The sequence below is a fragment of the Pundamilia nyererei genome, unplaced genomic scaffold (genome assembly GCF_000239375.1).
Source record: "Pundamilia nyererei isolate P.nyererei 1_Seehausen unplaced genomic scaffold, PunNye1.0 scaffold00175, whole genome shotgun sequence".
NCBI classification, from domain to species: Eukaryota; Metazoa; Chordata; class Actinopteri; order Cichliformes; family Cichlidae; genus Pundamilia; species Pundamilia nyererei.
In genome coordinates this window covers 1,270,814-1,295,875 of record NW_005187576.1, presented here as the reverse complement: position 1 = coordinate 1,295,875, position 25,062 = coordinate 1,270,814, and the positions used below count along the sequence as shown (strand labels likewise).

At 41.5% G+C, this 25,062-nt stretch overlaps 1 protein-coding gene across 1 annotated transcript; it reads right to left on the bottom strand.

Moving 5' to 3' along the window:
* Positions 1-19,579: 19,579 nt before the first annotated feature.
* Positions 19,580-21,836, bottom strand: gdf3 (growth differentiation factor 3). The gene is made up of 2 exons (XM_005746240.1): positions 21,451-21,836; positions 19,580-20,621 (listed from the first exon to the last, which is right to left on the bottom strand). The coding sequence occupies exons 1-2, from the start codon at positions 21,725-21,727 to the stop codon at positions 19,768-19,770; spliced, it is 1,131 nt and encodes a 376-aa protein (XP_005746297.1). The 5' UTR covers positions 21,728-21,836; the 3' UTR covers positions 19,580-19,767.
* Positions 21,837-25,062: the final 3,226 nt, after the last annotated feature.

Sequence of the window (25,062 nt, the reverse complement as noted above, 5' to 3'; positions counted from 1 at the left end):
ATTATTATATCGAGACAGGGGGCATTGTTGGAACCTTGAGTCCCCCCAAAACAGATCACTCTCTGCCCCAGCATAGTAAATATTGTCTGCCCTGGAGGTCCAGTGCTGGAGTCAGGCCTTTTACTTGCCCATTTTCCCCTTCTGTATAAAGGTGCTGATGAAGTGCAACTGATGATAGCTGTGCTCTCTTGTGAGGACTTTTATTGTACTTTTGAGACCTGCAGATTCATGTCTAGTTAATTGGACTACTTAGTTAATTAACAAGTAGCCAACAATTAATGAAAGGAGCCTAGTGGCTTGGAAGTTAGCAATGTTTCAATAACAGGATAAACACACGCAGGTCAGGTGAAGATTGTTCAGTTGTCTGCAGGATATCACTGACGAAAGGGCTGAAAGGGGCCGCGAGAGGCAACACTTACAAGGCCATGCAACCTTAAAATCACAGCTTCCTATTTTTATGCACAGAAGATCTAACATGTTCATTATTGAGCTTTATTGCTGCTGTTATTTGTGTACAGAGCTGTTTCGTGTCTTGTGTTACAATTCATGCTAAGCTAACTGGCTACTGCGTCTAATGGACAGATATGACACTGGATACAATATGCTCAGCTAGCACAGCAAGACTATGAAGAAATTTGTTTACTCTGAATTTTGACTGTCTTTTCATTTTGATTCCTAGAAAACTGTCTGCATGCTGCATGTCATCAAAAAAAAGGAAACAAAAAAGCTACTCCACACTGAGATACAATTTGACAGCTAAAATGTCAGACTTACATTTACACACTGTTGTCTTCAGGCTTTTGTGTGTGGCGTGGTGAAAATGGAAGCGGAGGCAAGCTCAGCATCATGCTTTAGCATATGACAGCAATCTCTTATAATAATAATTATAATATAATCTCTTATAATGCTAATATATAGTCATGGCTATAGATGTTGACAAAGTAAAGACAAATGGAGGAAGAAGATCTAAAGTATCTAACGGTCTTGGTTTGCTGATACAGTCTGTAACATTCAGTCCTTCCAGTGTGTCCATCGTCTGTATATAAAGTTTGGTTAAACCCACGTTTATCCAGCCAGTCTGATCTTCAGAGGTGGGCAGGACTCCATTTATCGTCTCCTTTCAGATGGGTTCATACTTCCAAAGTGCCCCTTAAAAAATACTCAATCAGAAGCAAAAGCCAGAAGGGAATAGAAAGAAATGAAACGATCTGTCTCGAGCTGGAGTCACACTATGGATGTGGCAAATGGCAGATTGGGCTTTCAGTCCGGTCAGTAATAAAAGGTTGCCCACCAGCTGATTTGAAACATGTAGGCCAATAAAGTTGACTGAAGAGATCGCGCCACTGCCGTGAAAGGTTTTTCTTGAATTCCAACGACGCCTGAGAATGAAAGTTTCCAAACGCTCGTCTTGAAATTTAAACACAAACCTTTTCTGGTGCTACTCTAAGGTAGTAAGGGGAGTCTCAGCGGTGAGAGGTGATATTTCAGGGTATTTTTGGACTTTGGAGGAAGGTGTAGAGGTGGCTTCAAGGTTGGCTGGATTAGAGGAGAAGGAAAAAGGTTGATGGGGACAGAAAGACAGCTGGATGGGAAAAGAGGAAGGGCAAAGAAGAAAAATGTAGTTTAGGGTGAGAAACGCAGATGGAACCGTGAGTAGTGGAGGATTTGAGATGAAATGGGGAGGAGAATCAGCTCAGCATGGAACGTAATAAAGAGACGGGCAAAAAGCTGATATGTACCTTTTGTCTCCTTATTTTTAAATTCCTGTGTGAGTGCATGCATGTCTGCATGTGACCACTTCTAGCCCTCAGCTGGAAGAATGGTGATGATGACTTTATAACTTCTTTATAAAAAGCCTCTGATTGCTTTTTGTTTAAAAAAATCATAAAGTGCTGGGTTTATTATTAATGTGAAGCTTGTTTATCATTCCAACAAACTGTGTAACCTGTCAGTGCACCAGGAGGTGCTGCAGAAAGGCGTTATGGTAATATGGGACTATTTTCAGTTGGAGTTACCTCCAGTGGCCCTTTCTCCACTCCTCTCTTTCCTCTTTGCTTCCCCTCTCCTATTAGTTCTTCCTCCCCCGTTCCCCTTTCTTCTCGCTTTCCTATTTCCACTTGATATTTCCCCGTTTCCTCTCTCCTCTCCTCTCAGCAGGATTATTGATGACCTCGTATTCTCGGTGGCCAGGCGGACACGAAACAGAGACCCCTGCAAAGAGTGAAACAGCATCACAACCCCTCGGGCAGGTGACCAGGTGAGTGACTCGTTGTGTGTGTGCGTGTGTGTGTGTGCATATGTGTGTGTGTGTGTGTGTGTGTGTGTGTGTGCATATGTGTGTGTGTGTGTGTGTGTGTGTGTGTGTGTGTGCATATGTGTGTGCGTGCATGTTTGCGTGTGAGAGATGGGATTTGTGTTCAGGTTGAAGTTATGGTAGTTGCGCTGACAGAGGCAAAAAGGTAAAGGGGGGGAAAAGAGGAAAAAGAGGAAGAGAATTCATTTTCTCCAGAGGGATGAGAGGTTTTGTGTGTGTGTGCGTGTGTGTGTGTGCGTGCGTTGTGCAGTAACAGTGGACTCCTGCTACCTCCAGCCCTGCAGGCCTCTCAGAATAAATGGATTTTCTTTTTCTATTCTAGGACACACTGGACCTTATTTCCTTCTCATTCCCTTCTCTCTTTCAATCTCTGTCTCCATCTCTGTTCTCCCCGAGCAACAAGAACATGCTCACAGATGTTTCAGCCCACACTCCCAGCTCTATTATCTCATAGAGTGCCATTAATAGATTATAATTTAATTTAATAGTACTTTATTACAGTAGACTTGAATAAGGCGCTGAACCAGTAAAAAAAAAAAAATCTAAGCAAATATCACCACTCGTGTGATCTAAAATAAGAAGAATATGAAGGATAGTCAAAATGATTGTAATGACAGTGATGCACTGTTGCTAGGGTTACCGGGCATTTGAAATCATTTGCACTGATTCTGAAGAGTAGTGAAGAGTAAGTGTTAACTGCATATCCTGTAACTTAAGAGGTGTTAGGACATACATAGGAACTAATGAGACACAAGTTAGCGCTGTGACCTCACAGCAAGGTGGTCTCGGGTTCAAATCCACCAGCTGGTTGAGATCTTTCTCTCCACAGAGACTAATGTTCTCCTGGTGCTTGTGTAGGTTCTCTCCAGGTACTCCAGCTTCCCCACACAATTCAAAGACATGTGCGTTAGCTTAACTGGTGTTTCTAAATTGCCCAGAGACATGAGTGAGCATGGATGCTTGTCTCTCTCTCTCTCTGTAGCCCTGTAGGGAAACCTTTCTAGGGTGCACTCAGCTGGGATAGGCAATAGTCAATAAATATTCTGATCTATAAGCAGAACCAAAACTGGCACTGTTATTAATTAAATCTCATCCATCCATTACCAAATATATAATATTGTGCTGTCGGTGCAGTAAATGCATTCCGATGCTAAGAGCCCAGTCCACAGACTGCACTGTCTACTTTTCTTTCTACTGTACAACAGTAAACAAACATTTTACATTGGTAACACCACCGGACATGGAAATTATACCAGTTTCCTGTTTGAATTAAGGTATTCATATCCATAAAGACCCCAAGTGGCCTTCTGCATGATGATGTGTATTTTTGACTATTATCTTTTAACTGCTTTGAATTTACTGTCATTATCACTTAAACACAGTTTTAAATAGTTTCAATAATCTTCCTTTACATGGGCGCCCTTACCACCTGACACATTTGGGGTTTTGATACCAAAATATGGAAAAATGTATATAATCTGAACGCACCTAAAAATTAATTAAACTCGTTGAATCCCCAGATGTCATGTTTTAAAGACTAACAAAAGGATGCATATCAATGACCAGTCTGCCAGGTACCAAGTCCATCCTGTCAGCCATTATTACTCATGTGATCCACGACAGGCTAGCATAGAGACCACATGGTAAAGAGGTGTTAATAGTGTTAAGTACAAACTACACTCATCTCTGTAACGGGGACTCAAATGGCCCTGAAAACTAGGACTGACACAACTGTCTCATGAATTTGTCTTGATACACTGTAGGTTAGAACAACTGAAACAGGATGATGCTAGCTAGTCTGCCACTTTTTTCAGATATCAACTTGATTTTAATGGTAATTGTTTGTTATTTAATGTTGAAAAAAAGTCTTAAATAGTCTGAATTAACCCACTAAATGGCAGGTCCAGTTTGTCCAAAGACATCGCAAAGTGACTGAAAAGATAAATATGCTGTATCTTGGAAATATCTCTGAAGCACACGATTTCATCATCTATGCATTTGTGGCAGTCAAAGTTCAGGGGAACCCATCACAAAATGTGGGGAACAGTGTAAAGTTCAACACATCTGATGCTTTTGAAATGAAATAAAACAGTCGTGTAGTCGCAACACTGGTGTAATATTATAAGGCTAATGACATTTTTAATCTGTGCAACACAAAGTACCAAACAAAGATGTTAAAAACCAAAAAACCCTGTTTCAGCTGTGTCAACTGTTGCCATGGGTTTGATAATGTTAGCTGGTGCATATTTTGTCCTTCTAGAAGCAACGCTTGCAACTCAGCAGCAATTTTGGCAACACAACACAATGCATCAAAATTCAATGAAATATAAGCAGTGGAGTTAGAGACAGAGCAGCAGGGACCTCGTCAGCCAGCCCCAGATCTCAGCTTAGCTCAACAATTTGTCATCTCATAAAAGTGCCACTGCTGAATATGACAGCTTAGTATCAAGCAATGCTCCTTTTTATTTAAGTCACCAAAGCAGAATAAAAAGCTGCCCTTGATTTTTTGATTTTCTTTTTCAATTCTAGTGTAGGTGTTTAAGACATGTCCTTGTTTTTTATTCTAAGCACCCCTCAAGCTTCGATTGCACTCCACAGTGAGAGCATCTCAGATTCTTGACATTGTCCAGAGAGGGTCAATCTCTAAGCAGTCTCCATGGTGATAACTGCATTACTTTAAATTTTACAACAGCAAATGGAGGAGGCAGGGCGTAGGAAGGCAGAGGGAGAGATTCAAGTTTCATCACAGTCTGCGCATTAAGAGATGCAACTACTCCCACTGGTGAAAAGCTCTAATAAATGTTCCATGCAAATAAAACCATTATAGACACAGTGACAAGTCCATTCTGCAACCTTTAGAGCTGTTTGTATTTGGCTGGCAGGTGCTGTTAAAGTATCATGCATCTTAAACCGGTTCTGGTCCATTTGAAGTGCTGAATAAGTCAGAGATATTACTCAACAATACCCGATATACATCCATAAAACAGAAGCGCTGCCTACAGTGATACATTATTAATAGATCTGCCAACACTGACTTCTTATTCCCAAAAAAGAAATTTACTTTAACAAAGTAAAGGCAAAAATACCTTTACTTTGTCTCGGGTGATTCTTATCCCCCCATGCCATCAATTATGGTAAAAGTCTATAAGTGCAAAAGACCTAAAGTCATTACATCAGCTCTCTGATGGCCTTTTTCCAGAAGTCTTTAACACAGTGCAGTAGCTCATTGATCAGGATCTGAAAAATCAAGCATTACCTTTAATAATCAGCTCATAGTCCAATACTTATTGTTACCTTTGCTCTCATGGGGGAGGTTCGTGATATTATGTTTGTGTATGTTTGTGCGCAGTCATTTCCCAAAAAGTGTGGCTCATTATGGATGGTGCTATGTGTAGGTCAAATGCTGAGTGTTGGAAATTTGGGTCTAAACAGCAACAGAAAGTGGCAGGGAAGTTAAGCACCGATGGAAAAATGCAAAAAGACATCAAAGACAATATTTTTAAAAAGTATCAGGAAAAAATGGTCTGGTTTTGTTTTTTATATACTTTGTTTCACTTCACCTGTTTGGTTGTTGTAACTTGAGTCTTCTCCACAGCTCCAGCAGAAGCAAGGGGAGCCCACAGGCCTGTTGTTCCACATATTTTTGACAGTATCCCCTACTGACAGTAAACAGCTACAACATGTAGACAAAGGTCTGCAAAGCAGCTCTGCATTGCACCAATGCATCGCTATGTTGGTCCCTAGATGGGCTAAATTTAGCCTGAGGGTACAGCGCTGGTGTTTTTGTGACTTTGTTTGCATTAAACTCATTTATAAGGAAACATATGACTGCTCTATCCCTGCAGACAACTCTACTGACTCCTGAAGTTGACTTAATTTTTTCAGCCCTCAAAATTGCCACTTGGATTTTCATTTAACTAAGATTTTAAAAAATGTAGGGATGTCAGTATATTAGACATTTAAGCACCTAGCCTTGTACTAACCTTTGTATCAGATTTAGAAATGATGCAAAAACGTGTTTAGCAGAATGAATATTTTTTCATTTGTTCCCTGTACTCAGGAAAAAATTTGATATAAACCAAAATTAAAAATCTGATTAAATATCGAATTGTGCAGGGTTGGTTTTAGGGTTGCTGTCATGACCAATGATGACTCATATCGTGCTAAACTTGCCATTTGACCTGTTAAATGTAGCATACCATAAGTCAGCGGTCCCCAACCCCTGGGCCGGTCCGTGAGTCGTTTGGTGCCGGGCCGCGAGTTGAGGATCAGGTGTGAAATTTATGGTTTTCAGGGTTTTTTATCATTAACTCGGTTTCCCTGGGTCTTTTCACGTGTTGTAGTTATTATTTATGCATTACCATAGCGACCAGAGAGCATTAAGGGGCAGAGAGGAGGATGTTACTCTCAATGCTGTTGGCGCATTTCAGGAGGACGCTGCTAATAAAGTTGCATAATTACACAGTGAATTCAGGTTTTTGTTATTATTTTAAAGCCGAATACATATTTTATTATTTTATTTACAAAATACCACAGTTTTTTGTCTTCGTCGTATCATTTTACTTTGTTGTATTTATCCGCGACACTTTAAAGGCCGGTCCATGAAAATATTGTCTGACATTAAAGCGGTCTGGGGGGCGATAAAAGGTTGGGGACCATTGCTATAAGTATCATGCTCGTTATATAGAATCCATTGACATGACACTGACTGACACTCATGACAATTTAGGAGCGCAAAAACATCAACGTGATATCTTACAATTTTCTATATTTCAAAAATCACTTCAAAAGCATTTTTGTTGACATGTCATCATAAAAACTTTTCCGTGTGCCATTTTAAGGCTTTACAAATGGTCAGCGTTGTAGTTAAGATGCTCATAACAAGAAAAGCAGAAAAGGGGTAGCATGTAGCTCTCCATGGCTCGTGATTTCCAAGGATTCACAAACAATCAGTGTGTTTATTTTAAGCCAGACAGGTGAACCAGATGAGCGGGGTTTTTCATAAAGTGATTGAACTTTCATGTAGTCTCGGAAATTATAAGAAAAGCAGTCTAGAAAATGAGCAACTGAATGAAACACTCCAATGCATGACATCATCCTTTTTTAAGAAACAGACACACGCAGATAATGTCAGAAATGAGACAGACGGAAGCCACATATGCTGGAAGAAAGATCCTGCAGAACACTGACGTTACACTTGCTTTAGGTGATTGATCAGATGTTTTAGTCATGCTTTTGTCAGGGTTAGTGAAAAAGAGCTCGAGTAAGGGCCCATATGTGCACATAGAAACAAGTAGAAACAGTTGAGGTGGTTAAATTTCAGGACAGAAAATCGGCATCAGCCGTAAATACACGGGGGACACGTGAGGCAGGTGAGGTCGACCTTCTGGTCAAGTGACTCAGACCAGAGGGAAAGCTGAGTGTATCTGCTGTGTGGATTGGGTGGGGCAGAAGTGAAACAATCGAAGCAAAACAGGGCAGGGATAGGTAATGCAGCAGTCTCACAATCACGCTGTTTCTGAAATAATGTCATCATTCAGCCACTTACTAACCATGAACCAGCTGCAGAGTCGCATTACACTGCGGCACAGAGATCATGAACACTACTTTTCTGTTAGTAGTGTAAGGTCTGTGTGTAGTAGATAATTCCAGGCAGTCAGAATTGAGATACTCAAATACAACGATGAGTACTAAACACAGTGCACTGTGTATATGTATATCTTTGTAGCTCAACCACTTAAAGAGTTCGGAATATATACATTAGCTAAACTACTTATGATCAGATATACAGGCTTATTTGACTCCTCAAACATGCATGCAGCTGTAACGATACATTAAACCAAAATGGTAACTTATTGTCAGCCTTTCTCTCACAGGAGATCTTACTGAATAAAGTAAAGAGGACAAAGGACATCAACAGTACTAACAGGCTGGGGAGCTCTTTGTTTTTCTGCTTAATTACGCATCTTTCCACAAATCAGTCAAGTTGAAAGTTTTCTAATTGCTGGCAAAAGGAAAGTCAGGTCATCTCTCAGTGTGAACACAAAACAGTTTTTGTATTTGTGAGTGCAGTTATGTATTTGTTGTGTTTAGGCATCCTAGCATTAGCAGAAGCCCAGCCAGCCTTCTGCATAAATATGCTGCAGGTTCCTTCTGTGTCAGCTTTGTCAATATTTCCTGGGCAAATTACAAAGAAAGAAAACATTTTCTTCCCCGGGGAGTGGAAGGGTGATCATCGCCTGCTGCCATGTTTTAGCAACCAACAAACAAGATGGATCTTATGGTCTTAAAAACTTTAATTCTTATTGAGTTCACTGTATTTCTCTAAGAAAAAATATCTTCTTACTTTTTTAGCACTTGTTGGCATAAACACCTTCTGTATGCTTGCGTGTAGAAAGTCATCATAATGTATTTGTCTGCATTCTGGATGAGTTGTGCAATAAATGCTAATTAAATTAATGTGCAGCAGTTAACTGTATACTGCTAAGTTGTGCCCATCTGAGAGTGCTTTGTGTTCACTAGCGTGCACACACACAGACACACACACACACAGAAATGTCATGTTAACAGAAACATAAGGAACCAAAATATTAACTATAAAAAGTATCGTTAAATTGATTTTGAATGTACAATTGAGTATAAATGATTATAAATATGCACATAAGGACAGTATTATTTAAAATCTAGGAGTGGAGAACTACGTTCATCAGCTAATGCTAGCTGTCTTAGCTGTCCAGCTAGCCAACCTGCTAATTAGCGCTAAGTAGCATACAAGTAAAATAATTTCACATAATTAAATTTCCTTAAAATGACATTTTCCTCAAGGAACTTACCTTTGGTCAGAGGCGACTATTTCCCATCTTGCTCACCCTGTCAAAATGAGACTTTCTCATACAACTATGAATCTTTAATTCATAGTACAAACTTTACTTTCTATATATTGTGCTGGGGTCAATTTCTCAAAAGTCAGCCTTCCTTGTAGAAAATGTAGCGCTATTTGCCACACAATCAGCTAACGCTAGCAAGGTTTGCTGGTGAGTATTTGCTAACACCGGAAAAAATGCCCATGCATGCACTTCTTGCATGGTCTGTCAGTGCAATTAACAACTCAACGGCTCATATTATTTCTCAGACAGTACCATTGACAAAAATTTACAAAAGCAGTTAAAAGATCAACCAAGTAAGCCACAATCGCTAATATGAAGCCTAGCATACTGTAGCTACCTGTGTCAGCATGCCTGCAATTTAAGCTGCCAAACTCATAATAATATCCCTGTGCAAATTTCCTCACTGCTTCTCAGTTACCCGCTGTGGTGACCCCTAGTGAATAAGTGAGCAGCCAAAAAGAGCTACATGAAGGGGAAACCAAAATGGTTTCTTCTTTTTTTCTTTGGCTCTAAAGTTAAGCATTTAAAATTGGAGTCTATTGGGACAGGCTTTATTTTGGAGCCCACTTAGACTTACATGAGCTTATGTGACTAATTTGTGTCTATGACAGCTTCTTCTCCCAGAGAAGCAGGAAACATTTGACTATTTTCCCCCCGGACATACATTTAAAATAAAAGTAACAACAACAGGTTTTCTACTTTCTACTAAGGCTTCACCTTACTACAGTAAAGAGTGGATGGCTATAAGAAATATATTACAGTAAGATTAAAGGCAAATGACCTCAGATCATTTCCTTCACTGATTTACAAAACTAATTCATTGGAACCAAGTCGATTCATCCTCTGGCAATTAAGCAAATAGATGACGTGGCGCTGTCTCGATAAAAGCAAAAAATGTTCTTCATTAATACGGGACCTTAACCTGCCAAGGGTCAGTGACCACAAGATGCGAGTGTGTCTGAATATCTGATAGAGTTGTTAGTTGCTCATTAAAATACCATTTAGGTAAGACTTAATTTTGAATGCGCTGAACTGTATCAGTGTGAGGAGGAGCTCAGCCGTATGGTTTTAATTAAATACCATCACCACCACACATACATAGACACCTGGACACACGCATAGCTGTAAGCTGAAGGGTCAAGGGTAATGCTGCCACTGCTGTCTGCTGTGTGTGTGTCAGTGGAACCTGCTGTCACCTCATTACAGGACACCGCCAGCCACAACTCACGCTGACATCCAGGGGCTGAATTCACCAAGTATTTTATTTGACCACCAGGAGTTTTTCTAAATGGCACCAAAAAGTTCTGAGCCAGGACTTTTTACTCTTTAGGAGCCTTTCACAAAGCTGCTGGGAGCAACTTTTACTGAGGAATGGAGAGAACTGTGAGGACAGCGTAATAAAAGAATACCTTTCCTTCTGTAAGTCCTCATCCTGTCAACTCTTGTGCTACCGTACTCTTTCGCACTTTCAAGGTGAACTATATGTTTCTCTCTCTCTCGTGTGGTGGCTGTGGCTCAGGGGGTAGAGCACATCATCTGCCAATCAGAAGATTGGTGGTTTGATCCCTGGCTGCTAAAGTCCGCATGCCACAACAATGGGTTGCTCCTGGTGGGTTACATCAGAGTGTGAATGTGTGTGGGAATATTAGATAGAAAGTTGTTAGATGTGGAAAAGCGTGCTTGGGGGTAGACAAGCGCTACATAAGAACCAGTCCTTACCATCTGACAGCTTTAGTTGCATTACAGTTACTACAAAGGATGTGTAGCGATTACAATGTAAAGGCAAGCATTTTATGTATAATCCCAATGCACGATTTCTACTTTCTACTTTCAAACTGTTTAGCTTCTGAAATAGTATTTGGACTTAAACAGTTTGAGTTTAAAAAAAAATTGGAAAAGATGTCAACTCAAATCCAGAATTGTGGAGAACTTTTGTATGTGTTTGTGTCATTGTTTGTCTTTTTGGAAATATGGTATCTGAATTTCAAGACCACGCCTCCAAACACGCTCCTTCCGGTTCTCATCTATATATGTTCCCCCAGTTCTACAAGCTGTTCGTTCTCGTTTACGTGCCCCACCCTCCCTCTCCTTTTTAATTCTTTAACTTCTTCACTTCTGTTTAGTACATGGGGATCTGCCAGGCCCAGGAGCCGCCGCCATTCCCCTTCGAAGCTTTCCCCAAAACCCTGCTCAATTCATGTCCAAGCCGTTCACCTTTATCTACTAAAACACTGTCAAACCTCACATGAGGACCCCAGCAAGTGAATAAACATACAAAATGGAATAAAACTGTGGCTACGTTCACTCTGCAGGTCTTAATGCTCAATTCAGATTTTTTGATCAAATCCACACTATAAATAAAATGCGACAGCAAACGTGCTCTAGTGTGAACCCTCAAAGCGGCCGAATGCGCAAAAGAAGACGTCACACATGACGCGCTCTGTTTAGACCCGGCCCAAATAATATTGTTTGACTGATGGCCCTTAATATAAAGACTTCGGACTTTACGTTTCCTAATTTTTGTTTTAAGTTATTTTGTTATTTACATAATAATGTAGATAATCTAATAATGATCCTTGTTGCTGTTTTAGAGGAGCGGTGCGTCAAAGGATAGCTGCAGATTTCTGTCAGAATCTGCAGAGACAAATAAAATGTTCATGTTTCTCCAACGTTGTCTTCCCAACAATTTCACTGACATCTACGCTGGATGGCCAGGAAGCGTCCGTGATGTCTTCTCAGGCGCTGACAATTGGCGTCTGTCTTGTGTCAGTGACGTAAAAGACGGATTTAATGCGACATTGTGGAGGTATGTAATAACGACAGGAGAGGTCTCAGTGTCTCACTCCAACTTTATTAACTGACTCTCAGAACTTCACATATCGTTAGCGCCAAAATCTCCACCCCAAAATTTCCCTTCAACTTGGGTGTGAGTTGGAGCCACCTGGTGGTCCGCCACAACATGACCGTTCAAACAGTCACTTTTGTAAAACATTGGATATGTATCGGATTCAGTACCACATACGAAAGTGACCCAGATCGGATTTGAAAATATCGGATTTGTGCCGTTCACACTGTCACACCATGATCGGATACGGGTCGCATAGGGTCAAAAAAATCGGATTTGATGCGCTTTCGCCTGCAGTGTGAACGTAGCCTATGTTTCTTCCCTTCATACTAAACTCTATTGTTGTCGTTAACCCTTTTCTTTGTTAGACCAAACCTTTTAAGTAATTTCACCAGTGCAGAGCTTGTTGTTTCCCAGAAGTAACAAACTGTTGACTCATAAAGCAACAACAGAGAAGGACATTTCTGCAGATTCCGTTTGGAGTGAATTAACCCTGATCTGTGGTCCTGCATAGACGGACAGCAGTCCATACCAACATCTATGCCACACCATCTATGAACTTTATACGACAGTCACACTAAAGTGGTTGGAGACTGTGGCACAACTGAAATCGTTGTGGTTCTCTGCAATAACTTGTTGCTTTTAAACAGTTACTTCAAAGGTAGACACCGTGTCTGCGACCACTGAGTACATCAAGACAGCTAAGGAATGGCAATATAAGGAGTCTGTCTGCTGTCAGGTAGGAATTGAACGGGATCTAACTGACAATGCAATCTGTTTGTGATAATACGTCAATTAACTGAGATAAATCAGCAAAAACTGCAAATCTGTGGGAGTCTACGTATGCAGAAATTCAAAATAAGTACTTTCAGTCGGAGTCCAGTCAGAATCTCAGTGATTTGAAAGATAAATTCAGAAACTCCTAAACAAATAGTGACGTAGTTGCTGCAAGACCATCATTTGTGAGTGATTCCTCCCTCGGGGTGACCTGTGGCCTTGAATCAACGGGCAACAAACGATTTTTCCTGGTTGCAAGTAGGTTTTCATCTTATTTCACTCTGCTATGACTGAACCAGTCATGAGATCCACGTCATATTATGCAGTCCTCATCATGTGCATATGTACATTACAAATTACAGTCATTTGATGAATTAGTTTTGATTTTTAAAAAAAGAAAGCTTAATTAGCATAACTTTAAACATTATAATTGATCTCCCAGTCCCCTGGGTTTGTTTGCAGCACAGTGGCTTTGGGTGGCTGATCTAACATCAGGTTTATTGTTCTGATGACTGCACGTGCACGTTACAACATGCAGACGTGTACGTGTGCGACCCAAGTGTAGGTTAGCATGTTAATGATGCAGAGGCCTGTGTTACTAGGCAGGATACACCGTCATTCCATTATCACTGATTAGGTGACAGAGCGTGTGTGCCAAATGTATGTTAGTATGACACACGCTGTAAAAGGATTAAAAATATGGGAGCCAAGAGTCGTGTGTGTGTGTGTGGCTGCAGAACGTTACTCAGTGTGCTTGTCGTACAGACTGCACTCACCGTGGGGGTCAATGGAACGATGAGTCTGTCTGTGGTCGAGACAGAATAAGTGCCTCGCTGTCATCTTTGCAATTCACAGAGGCATTTACTCACATTAAAGAGCGAGCACTAATATGTCTCACTCGAGTAAGATCTACTGACTGCTGGAACGAGTTAAAACAACACTGACATTTCTCTCTTTTCCACATTTCTCTTTTTTGATAGTGCTCATTACTTAAAGTCATTATTTTAAAAAACATGAGTGTATCATGATGATTTGAGCTGTTGCCAACAGCAAATCAGCCCAAAAAGAAAAATGGATATATTTGCTGAGAGCATGCCAGAGTGTATTAGAGTATTTATGAGCCTTTTTCCTCATGTAGTCAGATTCACTCAACAGTGTTTCGCCTAATGCAGAGTAACGTGTGTAATATCAATAGACATAAAAGATGAGTGTAGCCCCTGGGTCTGAGAAGTAAAACCAATTTAGAAGTGCTTATATCTGCACTGTTTCTAAAGAACAACAGGGGGCGACGTGGATTGTACATGAACCTTAAAGTAGCTATCACCCGAGTAACCGCTGTTCCAATGAGTTTATCTCTCAGTCATTAGTTTTGTGTCTTCTTCAACATGGTGTGATATTCATTTTGTAAATTATGGCCACAGTTTTACGTAAAATAGACGGCAGTGCTTTCATGTAGTTTATTGAGCTTAGATAGAGTATGGCAGATAAGCACATATACTGGCCGTACAATGGAAAATAGAGCAAGGAAGTGAAAAACGGGCTGGAAAACCGAAGGCCGGGATGCTTGGCTGAACAACCAATGACAATCTGGCAAAATGTGGCCTTTGTTGGCCTATTTTTTTTCTCTCTTTCTCCCACATCGTTTCTCTTCTCCTCCCCTTTATCATTGTACAATGACTTCACTAATGTGTCACTCTGATATTTTCTATTATTCAACAAAAACTTGCATTGCAGTTATTACAATAAATATGATGATTGAATGTGTTTTTATTGTTTTATTGACCCACTCCACAAAAATGATGAAATCCTAAAATGTCTGTGCGCACACACACCTACCTACAGATATCCAGTGCTCACTGAGATTCACTGCTATGGTCGGCTCAGCACCTACCCACTGCTAACCAGCTACCTCATGCTGAGAGCATTCATACACAGAGAGAGAGCTTGCAGCTCTGGATCTTCAGCTGAAGCCACATTGCCCCCTGCAGGTCGGTCGAGGTTTCATATAAAAGAGAAGGGAACTATTTTTCTTTTGAGATACAGCAATCACTGGAGTGATAAGGCTCAGCATACTATTGTCAAAATGTATCCAGTAGCATTAAATGGTTATAGGATACAGATGGACGGAAGAGTCGGGATGGCTGAGTCATATTAGCTCCACAGGCTCCATCTTGACTGGCATTGATTCATTTCTCAGGGACTGTGCATGTGTGGAAGACTGAAACCAAAGAAGGAAGAAAGGAGCCAGAAAGTCTCTTCATAGAGTTTTCTCCCGGCCTAGATGCAGTAACATATTACATGATGACATTAAGCAATGAAAGAAACATTTAACAAAATGTGGTGTTTGTAGCATTTTGTGCCATTTGATGTGAACAGTGAAACTGAACAGATGGCTGCGCTTCCTTGAGCTTGGTTCTGCTGGAGATTTCTTCCTATTAAAAGAGAGTTTTTCCTTCCCACTGTCACCAAGTACTGCTCATAAGGGGTTGTGTAATTTGGGGGTTTTCTCTGTATTATTTTAGTGTCTTTACCTTACAATCTAGAACACTTTGAGGTGACTGCTGTAATTAGTTAGTGGTTCATAAATATAATTGAATTGAACTGAAAATTGAAAATGTATTTTAGCAAGCTAAATTGCTCATTTCTGTTAGTTGTGAAGGCCTAGTTAACCAATTCCTTGATCAACCAGGTCTTAACTTTGGTAGCTAGGTAAAACTGATTAATAGAGTTAAAGAATGTGCTGAAGTAATGAATTCTGCAGAGTTGCTGTTGGGTTTGGTCCCTGGGAATGTAGTTTTCTATCCTAAACGATCTGATAGACCAAAATCAAACAATCTGGATGGAGACATTTCCAAAACAACCCCCAAAAACAGGCATTGATAGGTTGGAGATGTGCAACAGATGTCAAAGTATCCCTCAGTTTTGCATTAGCCTTCTTTACATGCAAACATGTGACCAGTAGAGCCTGTAGTTCAGGTGTCCCTTGAGCTTATATTAGTATGCTAACATATTTGGCAGGAACAGCGCTTCACCATTTGCCTTCTATCCAATAGCATGCTAACATTTGCTAATTCAGCTAATGGGCGTGCGGATGATTTTACTGGTGTTTGGTTACTGAAAGCAAAACCATCTAAAGAAGCTAGACGTGAAAAAATATCCCATCTATAGTTACCATAATTTATCCTGAAGGGAACGTGAGAGATTTCATGGCAATCGTTTCAACACTTGTTGAGATATTCCGCTCAAAACCAAAAAAGATCAACTTCATGATGGCACGAGAGGAAAAGCTGGTGCGGGCTTCATAAAAATCACTAACATGTGATCAGTTAATCATATCTATCTGTGACATATCGGATAGCATACAGTTTAACTTTGTCTCTCATTTTCCAACAGTGCTTTCCCACCAAGCTCCAGCAAAAGAATCGCAGATGCAAAGCTTAATAAAGATAATTCTGCTCTGTGGCTCATCTATCACTGAGGGGAGATTTATGGGAAAGGGGAGAGCGCGTGCTTCAGTTTTCGACACAGGAAGCAAAACACTTCTGTGAGTCTGACTGTAGAGTGTGTATTGCTGGTCCCAGAGGGTGAAGTAGAAATGGCTTTGTCTTTGACAGAAAAGAGCTGTTGAAGCGCCCGAGGCTCCTTCCTTTTCCTGTCTCCCTCTGCTGCTCTGCTCTCACTTTCATTCATCTTCTGTCTGTTCAGTGATGTTTCAAGGAAGGAAACAATACTGCTGCAATATGATTATGGAAATTATCAAAACAATAAATGCTTTTCCCCCCCACTCCTCCTTCTTTAAAAGTTTTAATCACAATGAAAAGCCTATTGTGTGTCTTTAACTGCACAAATGGTAGAGTGAAAACTAAGAACAAAGTACGTCTGTTGTTTAGGGATGTAGTTTTAGTTTTAGGGAGTTTTTCTGTTGAGATATTGCAAACTAAACAATTCACAGCAATATCAGAAAAATACAACAGTTTCGGTGTGTGTCTGTGTGTGTTTATTCTAGTTGTTTGACTTCAGGTCTCTGAAGACAGACTCATGAAAGACGTGGGTTTAAGTGGCTTCTTCTTCTTCTTCCTCTGCTCACAATAACTCTTTCCTTTCATCAAACTCCATTTCCTGTCCTTTCTTGGGCTGTGGGCTTTCTCTATGCCAATGGTGGGGGTAGATTAAAGTGGACAGACTGTATTACACTGAAACTGGTTTACTGATGCAAAGTAGTTCGGAAAAGGGAATAAAAAGAACAGGTTGTGATTTGGGACACACAGCCAGCCAAAGGACAGAGGAATGGAGTTAGTTCAGGTGGGTTTAATGTGGAGGGATGAGAATAATTTGACTATGAATGGTTTGACATACTTGGCAAACAGCAATGGATTTTACTGGGAAGTGTCACTGGTTATGAGGGCTATTTTCCAGCAGGAAGGACCAACTCAACTGGAACAGGTGAGCAAATGTTGAAATGTTGCCTTTCAACTCTGGGAGACAACAGATCCTAAACTTAAGCACAAGGGAGAACACAATAAGCACCCAGCTGGCACACTGAGTATGTTGACTATATGGCAGAGGCCTTATGAGGATGTTGGGAAGTGGTTGTGGTGGCTGAAGAGCAAGGAAACCAAAGACTCTTGTCTAAAGTGGAGACACGGCCTGCCCAACCCAAGCTGGGCCTAGTCACTGAGTTCAGTAACTATAGGTTAGACACAGTATGCTCTATATAAAGTGTTAGCTCATCATGAAATTCCAGGCACAGCATAGTCACAAAGTCAAACCACAATGTCACAATGTCAATGCACCTGCACAGATTTTGCAAAAGATTGCAAAAGAACTTAAATGGTAAAGATATTTCATACACTCAAGCATATAACCCTGACCAACAGTACAGGGACATGCTACTCAGTCATGTGGACTGAAGCTGAATAACATTTTACATGCTATGTTAGTAAATTTGAAGACAGCAGATCCTTTCTGCTACTGTCTGCAATCTCATCTTCAGATGTTCAGAGGTGCATTGTGGGGGCACTGCATGCACCTTGTGATTGAAAAACTCAGTTACGTCGCACATAAAACAACTGCTGAGTGTAATATTTGCAGATGTTTGTGTCATATTTGAGAACAGGTGTGGGCTCCAACATGTTGGAGAAGTTGCCATTAAGAAGGTTTATAGTTTCCTTTCCACACTAGCAAGAAGATGAGGTGGCGTTCTTCTTCTGTTACCCTGGAATGCTTATGTGGCATTTCTGGCAATGCTTTTTCATTCATTTGCGTTAGCTTTCGGCTACACAAGCAGTGATTAATGGTATGCAACCTAGACTGACATGGTTGCATGCAGTTTTCTGTAGCCTGTGTGTAAGCCAAGTGCTATCTGGTTGGTCTGAACAGGAAACAGAGTAACAAAAGGGCTCGCCACAGTGCACAAAAAATGTACCGAAGAAAAAAAACATTCCAGATAAAACAGGAAAAAGCTGAAGAAGTGGTTGCTGTGGATGCTTTAATGCATAGTTTAGGATGGCATGGGGATTCAGTGGTTTTCACCATCACCTCAAAAAAAGAAAGTCCAGAGTTTTAATCCACCTGCAGACTGAGTTTGCATGGGCTCTCTCTGGGTACTGCGACTTCCTCCAACAGTCCAAGACGTCCATGTTAGATTAACTCACAACTCTAAATTTGCCTGAATGTGAGCGATTTGTCTTCTGTCTCTCCTACGACAGATATCCAAAGTCCTGATGGAGGTAATGTTCACCCACATAAATACCTCCCTCTCGTTTTTAGATCTGGACATTTAAGTACTTGGGTCATACAGTGAGTACTTACACATAATCAGGTGAATTTTATTGTATTTTTTCCTGTTGTTTTGGAGGGTTTCTCATTTGGTAACATGAAAACTAAATATTTTCTTCTTACAACAGAACTGCATTAGTCACGTATGTGTAGCCTCTTTTATATCATCCTTTAATGTATTTTTTTTTGGTATAATATTCTAGTGCTTTCATTGATTCGTTACACGGGAACACTGGAAGAGGGGGGGGAAAAAAAAGTCTTCAAGCCTTTTAAAGATTTGAAGAAAACCTGCTGTATAAAAGAAACATTACCAAAACCCAGTGAGAGCGTCAGAAGAACATTCTGGAAAACAGAATCTGCTCGCCAGGCTTCTTCTTCACACCACAAACTCTCTGTATCTCTCACTAATTACTCCAACCCGTCAGCCTCTCCTGGCTGTCGTCATGGCAACCCCAGCGGTTTGGCTCCCTGGTTGAGGGAAGGGGGGGGGGGGTGCTGTTATCAGGCAAGAAGGTGAGATAAGAGTTTATTTCCAATTGAAGCAGATGAAGGAGTGGATGATCTTTGCAAACATTTAAACCACAGGGAAGCTCTAAAGATGTGTAAGGGCTGAGCTGCTCTTTGAACATCAGTGTAGTTGTCTGATTTTTGTTGTTGTTGTTCATCATTTATATTTGTGTCAAAGATTTAGCACTAAGATCTTGATTTTTGTCATTTTAAATCAAATACACTTAAGTAAAAGCAAAATAGTTCTTAAAATCTGCTTTTAGTTAAACAAAACTTGAGATTGTAACTTCAAAATCAGCAAACTTAACTCACTTTTAGGTCTTGGACTCAGAAAATGCTGTTGGATCGATGCCGCCCAGTATTGCAAGCGATGTGTAACAGACCACTTAAGCCATTGTTAAAACTGAAAAACACTAAATTCCTAATTTTATTTCATTAGACTTCAAACAAAAGACAAACAAGAGCTTTCAATAAGAGCAAATAGGTTAAATTCTTTAAAAATTACTGTCTGCAAACATATTCCATTACATATTGAAAAACAATCATTTTAAAAAATTGCAGTAACAACAATTCTAGACTCGCATCACTGGACAAAGCAGCTGAATGAATCAGAGGATAATATCTGCTGACCGGAGGCCAATCAGAAGTGTCCAGCATCTTCAGCGACACCCGCATTCATCCACCACCATGTCCTGGTAATGCTGAAGCACCACATTGTCATTGTTGTCGTAGTAGAGCATGGAAATCGAGGAGAGACGGATGGGGACGCAGCAGGGCTGTGGCGTGTTCTCTGGATCCAAGGAATGCACCAGGGTCTGCAGGATGGCATGGTTGGTGCCGTTCAGGCTCTCACTGAGCGGGAACGGACACTCCCCGTGGCAGTAGTTGGCCATGAAGCCCTGCGGGGCGATGACCCAGTCCTGCCAGCCGACATCTTTAAAACTGATGTAGAGGCGGCGAGCTTTACACACATTGCTGGGTGTCACGGGGATGTGGATGGCGCTTCTCCTCTGTCTGGACCGACACCGATTTGGGTTGAGGGACACAGCCACTAGTGAGGCCTGAACCAACGGGAAGGTGAAGTCTTTTTCCAGCGGCAGGGAGTTACCGGGGTAAAACGGAAAGAACTCTTCCGGGTCTGGTCCGAGAGGGAGCAACTCTAAATTTAAGCCGTAGTTAGACCCCGGTTTGCGCCAGCTCTCTGCCACCGCTGTGAGATCCATGGTGATGGAGGTGGACTCGGGCTGCAGCTGGACCGACTGGGACAGCAGGAGTCTGCGGTTCGCCTTAGGATTAGTTCCCTTCAAAGTCGATCGGATCACTTTATAAAGAGAGGCACTAATGGCCTGGGACCCTTGCAGCAGCTGCACGGGACTGAGGGGCTTCCAGTGGAGCTTGATTTCCAGCTGAGCCAGAGATAGCATCTCCACAGGCTGCAGGATGGACATGTTGAAGAAAAGATGCTTCTCCAGGCAAGCCTGACAGCTGCTGCTCCAGCCAGACACCATCCTGCCTGCAAAACATCCGCCAAGACAGCAAGATTAACAAGGAACTTACAGCTTTTCCAGGAGTCAAGAGAAGAGTACAAGTCAGAGCAAAGAATGTGCATTTTGTTTATGCAACGGAGCTCAGTCTTCGCTTCAATAAATTACAGCTTCTGTCTCTTACCAGCATGAAATGCTTGTAATTATTTCACCTTTTGTATCTGAATCAGCTTTAATGAATAAATATGTGCCTAGCTTTGCAGAGACATGAAATATAGCTTGGCTATTGGCTATTAAAAGGCCAGATATGCTTTTTTTTTTAAGGCTTAGCTTAAAAAACGGGGGGGGGGGAAGAGAGAGACTAAGTTCTAACATTATAAAAATCTGCCATTTTCCCCCCTAGACGCCAGAAAGTTCAGTAGTAAATTATATCAGAGCTAATCAATATTTCCATCGGTTTTTTCAGCATTTTTCTTTCAAAATGTAAATCTAAATAACGAGTTCGTGCCACCGCTGAGTCTTTGGGGTAAACATAACTATCCCTGACACTCACACAAACACTCACTGTTGTGATCTCAGCCATCAGCAGCACTGCATCCTCCTCTGGCAGCATACTGCACACGGACAGGCTGACAGCCATGGACGATGTTCGATATTAAATCTCTTAATAGGCTTTAAATCAATTACACGTGACAGTCAACACAAAGGTTTCAGACATTTTTCATAGTGTCAGTGGGCTACATAATAAACTTAAAACAAAGTATCGATCAACCAATACCAGCGTTCGTATCGATAGTTCTAGTGCTTCAGCTCCAGCATCCTATGTTTTGACTAACATCAGCTTCTCCAAGTAGCTACCTTGGTCTTGGACGTATCTGACGACGTTGCCGCGGACTCCATACTCGGACACCGTGCAGGGCTGGCTCTCCAGAGCCTGGAGCTTCTCGGCCCTCCGGAACATCCCCCAGAGAGCGGAGGGGACATGGCGCCGGGGCTGGAGGCTCCCTGCAGGCCTCGGCCTCTCGGAGAGCCCCAGGGACCTCAGGAGGAGCTGCTCCTGCCTGTTTGTGTCCTCCACGGGTGAAAGGGCACACGCGCCGAGAAAACACATCGCCAGCAGCAACACAGGAGCCATGCCCGGACTTTCGGTTGATTTTGGACTCGGCAGCTCCAGAGCTTCTTCACCTGTAACCTTTAGTTTAACCTCACAGAGATCCCGGCGCGCAGCTGCGTAATCATGTTAATGAGAAGCGGGCGAAGATAAGCGGGGGAGGGGGGGAGGGCTGAGCTCGGGGGGAGGAGGGCTGAGCTCAGGACAGGTCCCTTGAAATAACAATGACATTCCTGAATGAAGTCACCAAGCAGTCTGGAAACATCGCGCTGTTTACACTGTAAAATCAGCTTTTATTATATCCTCCATCCTGTCTATAGGCTCAGACTCACTTTCTCCCTGAGTCAAATTCACCAGGTAATTCGACTTACAGGTGATTGTTTTTTTAAACACCAATACATGTTGAATGCAGAAGCTTCCAGAAACATGATCATCTCAATCCTCAAGTCCCCTCTTCTGTCATTGTTGGTCTCTTTTAAAAACCGAGTTTTAAAAGTCTTGATGTGTGTGTTTTGTTTTATGTGATCTGTGAGTCGAACCTCACTGTAAACGGAGGTCAATATAAGCTCAACAATGAATTCTGGGCCCCCAGGGGACTCTCTTGGAGGATGACCCGGCCACCCTGTGAGAGGTCTTTTACTGCGCCAGTGCGGTGATGTCAAACAGAGGCTTTATCTCAGTGAAAACACTGGTAACACCGGGATGTGTCTGCCAGATAAGAAGGCACAGCAGTAACAGGCCAGTTTATTCAACAGCGTTTAAGCTGAATTGTGCTCAAAGGGTGAGACTATCGCGCCATCTAGCGCCCGTTGAGGGTATGAACTTCTCATGATCTCTCATAATGCGACTGACTTCTGCTTCATATAAAGACTTCTTACAGAACTGAAGTGATAAAATTGTTCATGAGAAGAAAACATTCCAACATATTCTCATTTTAAATATATTATGTTCCCTCTGTGAACCCTCAGAGTGGTTCTTCTTATTAATCTGCTATGAAAAGACGAAACAGATGCAGGGATTTTATTGAAATGTACACATACATGAGTGGAAATACAGAAATGGAGTTTGAACGTCAATATTTGGTATGATCACCTTTATTCTTAGACTTCCTGAGGTCTCATACGTCAGTGTTTTTTTAAGCATCTTCAGGAATAGTTCTCCAGGCTTCTTGATGTTGGCTGCCTCTTGTCCTGTTCTCTGTCAAGATGATTCCACACTGCTTCAGTAATGTTGCAGCTCAGGGATCAGTGACATGCTGAAAACTGAAGCCAGTCCCAGTCAGATAGTTTTGCATGGTGGATCCAAACCTAATGGTACTTCGTATTTCTGCATTTGTAATTTCATAAATTTTGACAAGATTTCAAAACCACTGGTGGAAATGCAGCCCCAAACCATGACTGAGCCGCCACAGGGTTTTACATTTGGCTGCAGACACTCACAGTTGCACCTCTCTCCTGAACTCCTCTGTACCTATTGTCACGGATTTTTACCCCAGTTCTTGTGTAATTTGGGATTACCCCAGCTTCTTCTCCCGTTTCCTTTGCTGGATTGTTTCCGAATTCCTAAGGATGTGGCTTTCAGGTCCTATTAATCTGCTGTGGATTTTTTTTTTAGGTCTGCCACTCTTTTTGTCCTCCACTTGTCCATGTCCTCATTGACATCAGCTTGTAATAAAAGCAGAAAATCACTTTGGTATTCAAGTGATCAGTGTATTCTCTGTAAACCTTTGGCTCACAATCAGTACTTTTAATATATTTATATTATTAATTGAAACTTTGGCCATGTTTAAAGTATCCGGCTCAGTATTTGCAGGCCAGTGTTGCCCTTAAATAAACGGTTCTCAAACTGCAGAGCAGGACTCAAAGCAGAGGCACGGCTGGTGGGACATGGATCATCTTCGCACAGCAACTGCTTTTAGAGGTTACACAGCTGATCACCTGTCACTTTAACCCCAGCAACCTCTTCTGTCGCAGAAACCATCTGCATGTCCTCGTTTACCCTCTTCATCAGTGGTCCCCAACCTTTTTTTGCACCTCGGACTGGTTTATTTCCAGCAATATTTTCACAGACCGGCCTTTAAGGTGTTGCGGATAAATTCAACAAAATAAAACCAGTACCAAAAAAAAAGAAAAGAAAAAAAAGAAAATTTATTCATAACATGTGGGAAAAGACCCAGGGAAACAGAGTTAACAGTAAAAATGATTTAATAAAAATAACGCTAAAAACCGATAAAAAAAAAAACATTTCACACCCTAGCCTCAACTCTTGCGGCGCGGTACCAAATTTGTCTTCAATCTGCTCAATCAGAGTCATCCCCTCTCATGTACTCATTCTCAGTCTTTGCCCATTTTGGTCACAAATGACGAAAATCTGAACATCTTCAACTCAGCCACCTCCATCTTCAGTCGCTCCACCGTCCCCCTCCACCCGGCCAGGACGCTCTTCATTGTCCATTGCTTCCGATAGTTGACCTGGGGTATTTAAACTCATCCACTTTCACTGCCTCTGCTCCTTACAGCTTCACTGTTACACCCCCCTCCATTCCATTCTTACTTTTACTAAAACTCATTTTGCATCTTTTTGTACTTTCAATAAATTCTTAGTAAGAAACCAAAAACAAACTTTTTTCCCTCCACAAAAATCACTTGATTAATAACAACAGTCAACATGGAACATTTGGGAAAAGCATATTTTTGACTTGTAAACTGATACATTGTGAATCATTTCTTACACCGAGGTCAGCAAGTGAGGATTACCTGTTCATACCAGGCCATAAGAAACCCTGTTGTTTTTCATGCTGCACAAATACCAACACAAGTCAATCAGTTGCCTCGTCAATCTTTCAACCCATTTTCTTGCTAACATGATATTATAGAAAACAGACATCCAAGGAGATCCCAGTGTTTTTTTTAATATAGTTGGCAATCAAAGATGATTTTCCTTTGAATCATTATTTACACATAAGTATGTACAGTGGTCAAAGAGGAGCAGGAGGCTGTAGTCGCGCTGTGTGCGCATGCACCACAGAGGAGGACAAGGGTGGAGGAGGGCGGGGGTAGAAGTAGCTAGAGTTCATCCTTTCAAACAAATGTATGAATAAATCTAACAGCGGCTTATTTCACTCATCCATTCGACATCACCGGTATGTGTGCATAGCTCGGACATGGATTTGGCACGCACACACACGCACACACACAATAAATATACACACCCAGTATATAAACAATGCACTGACAATGTGCACTGGCTGATCCTCGTGTAAAAGTCTCATCTGATCACGTCCATGGACACAGAGCTACAGCGGAACAGAAATGCAACACACACACACACACACACACACACACACACACACACACACA

What these genes read in the sequence shown, in the direction of transcription:
- gdf3 (XM_005746240.1), bottom strand. Translation starts at nt 21,727, where the DNA reads ATGGCTCCTGTGTTGCTGCTGGCGATGTGTTTTCTCGGCGCGTGTGCC. An exon ending in CAGATACGTCCAAGACCAAG is followed by an intron (nt 20,622 to 21,450) that starts GTAGCTACTTGG and finishes GATGTTTTGCAG; the next exon opens with GCAGGATGGTGTCTGGCTGG.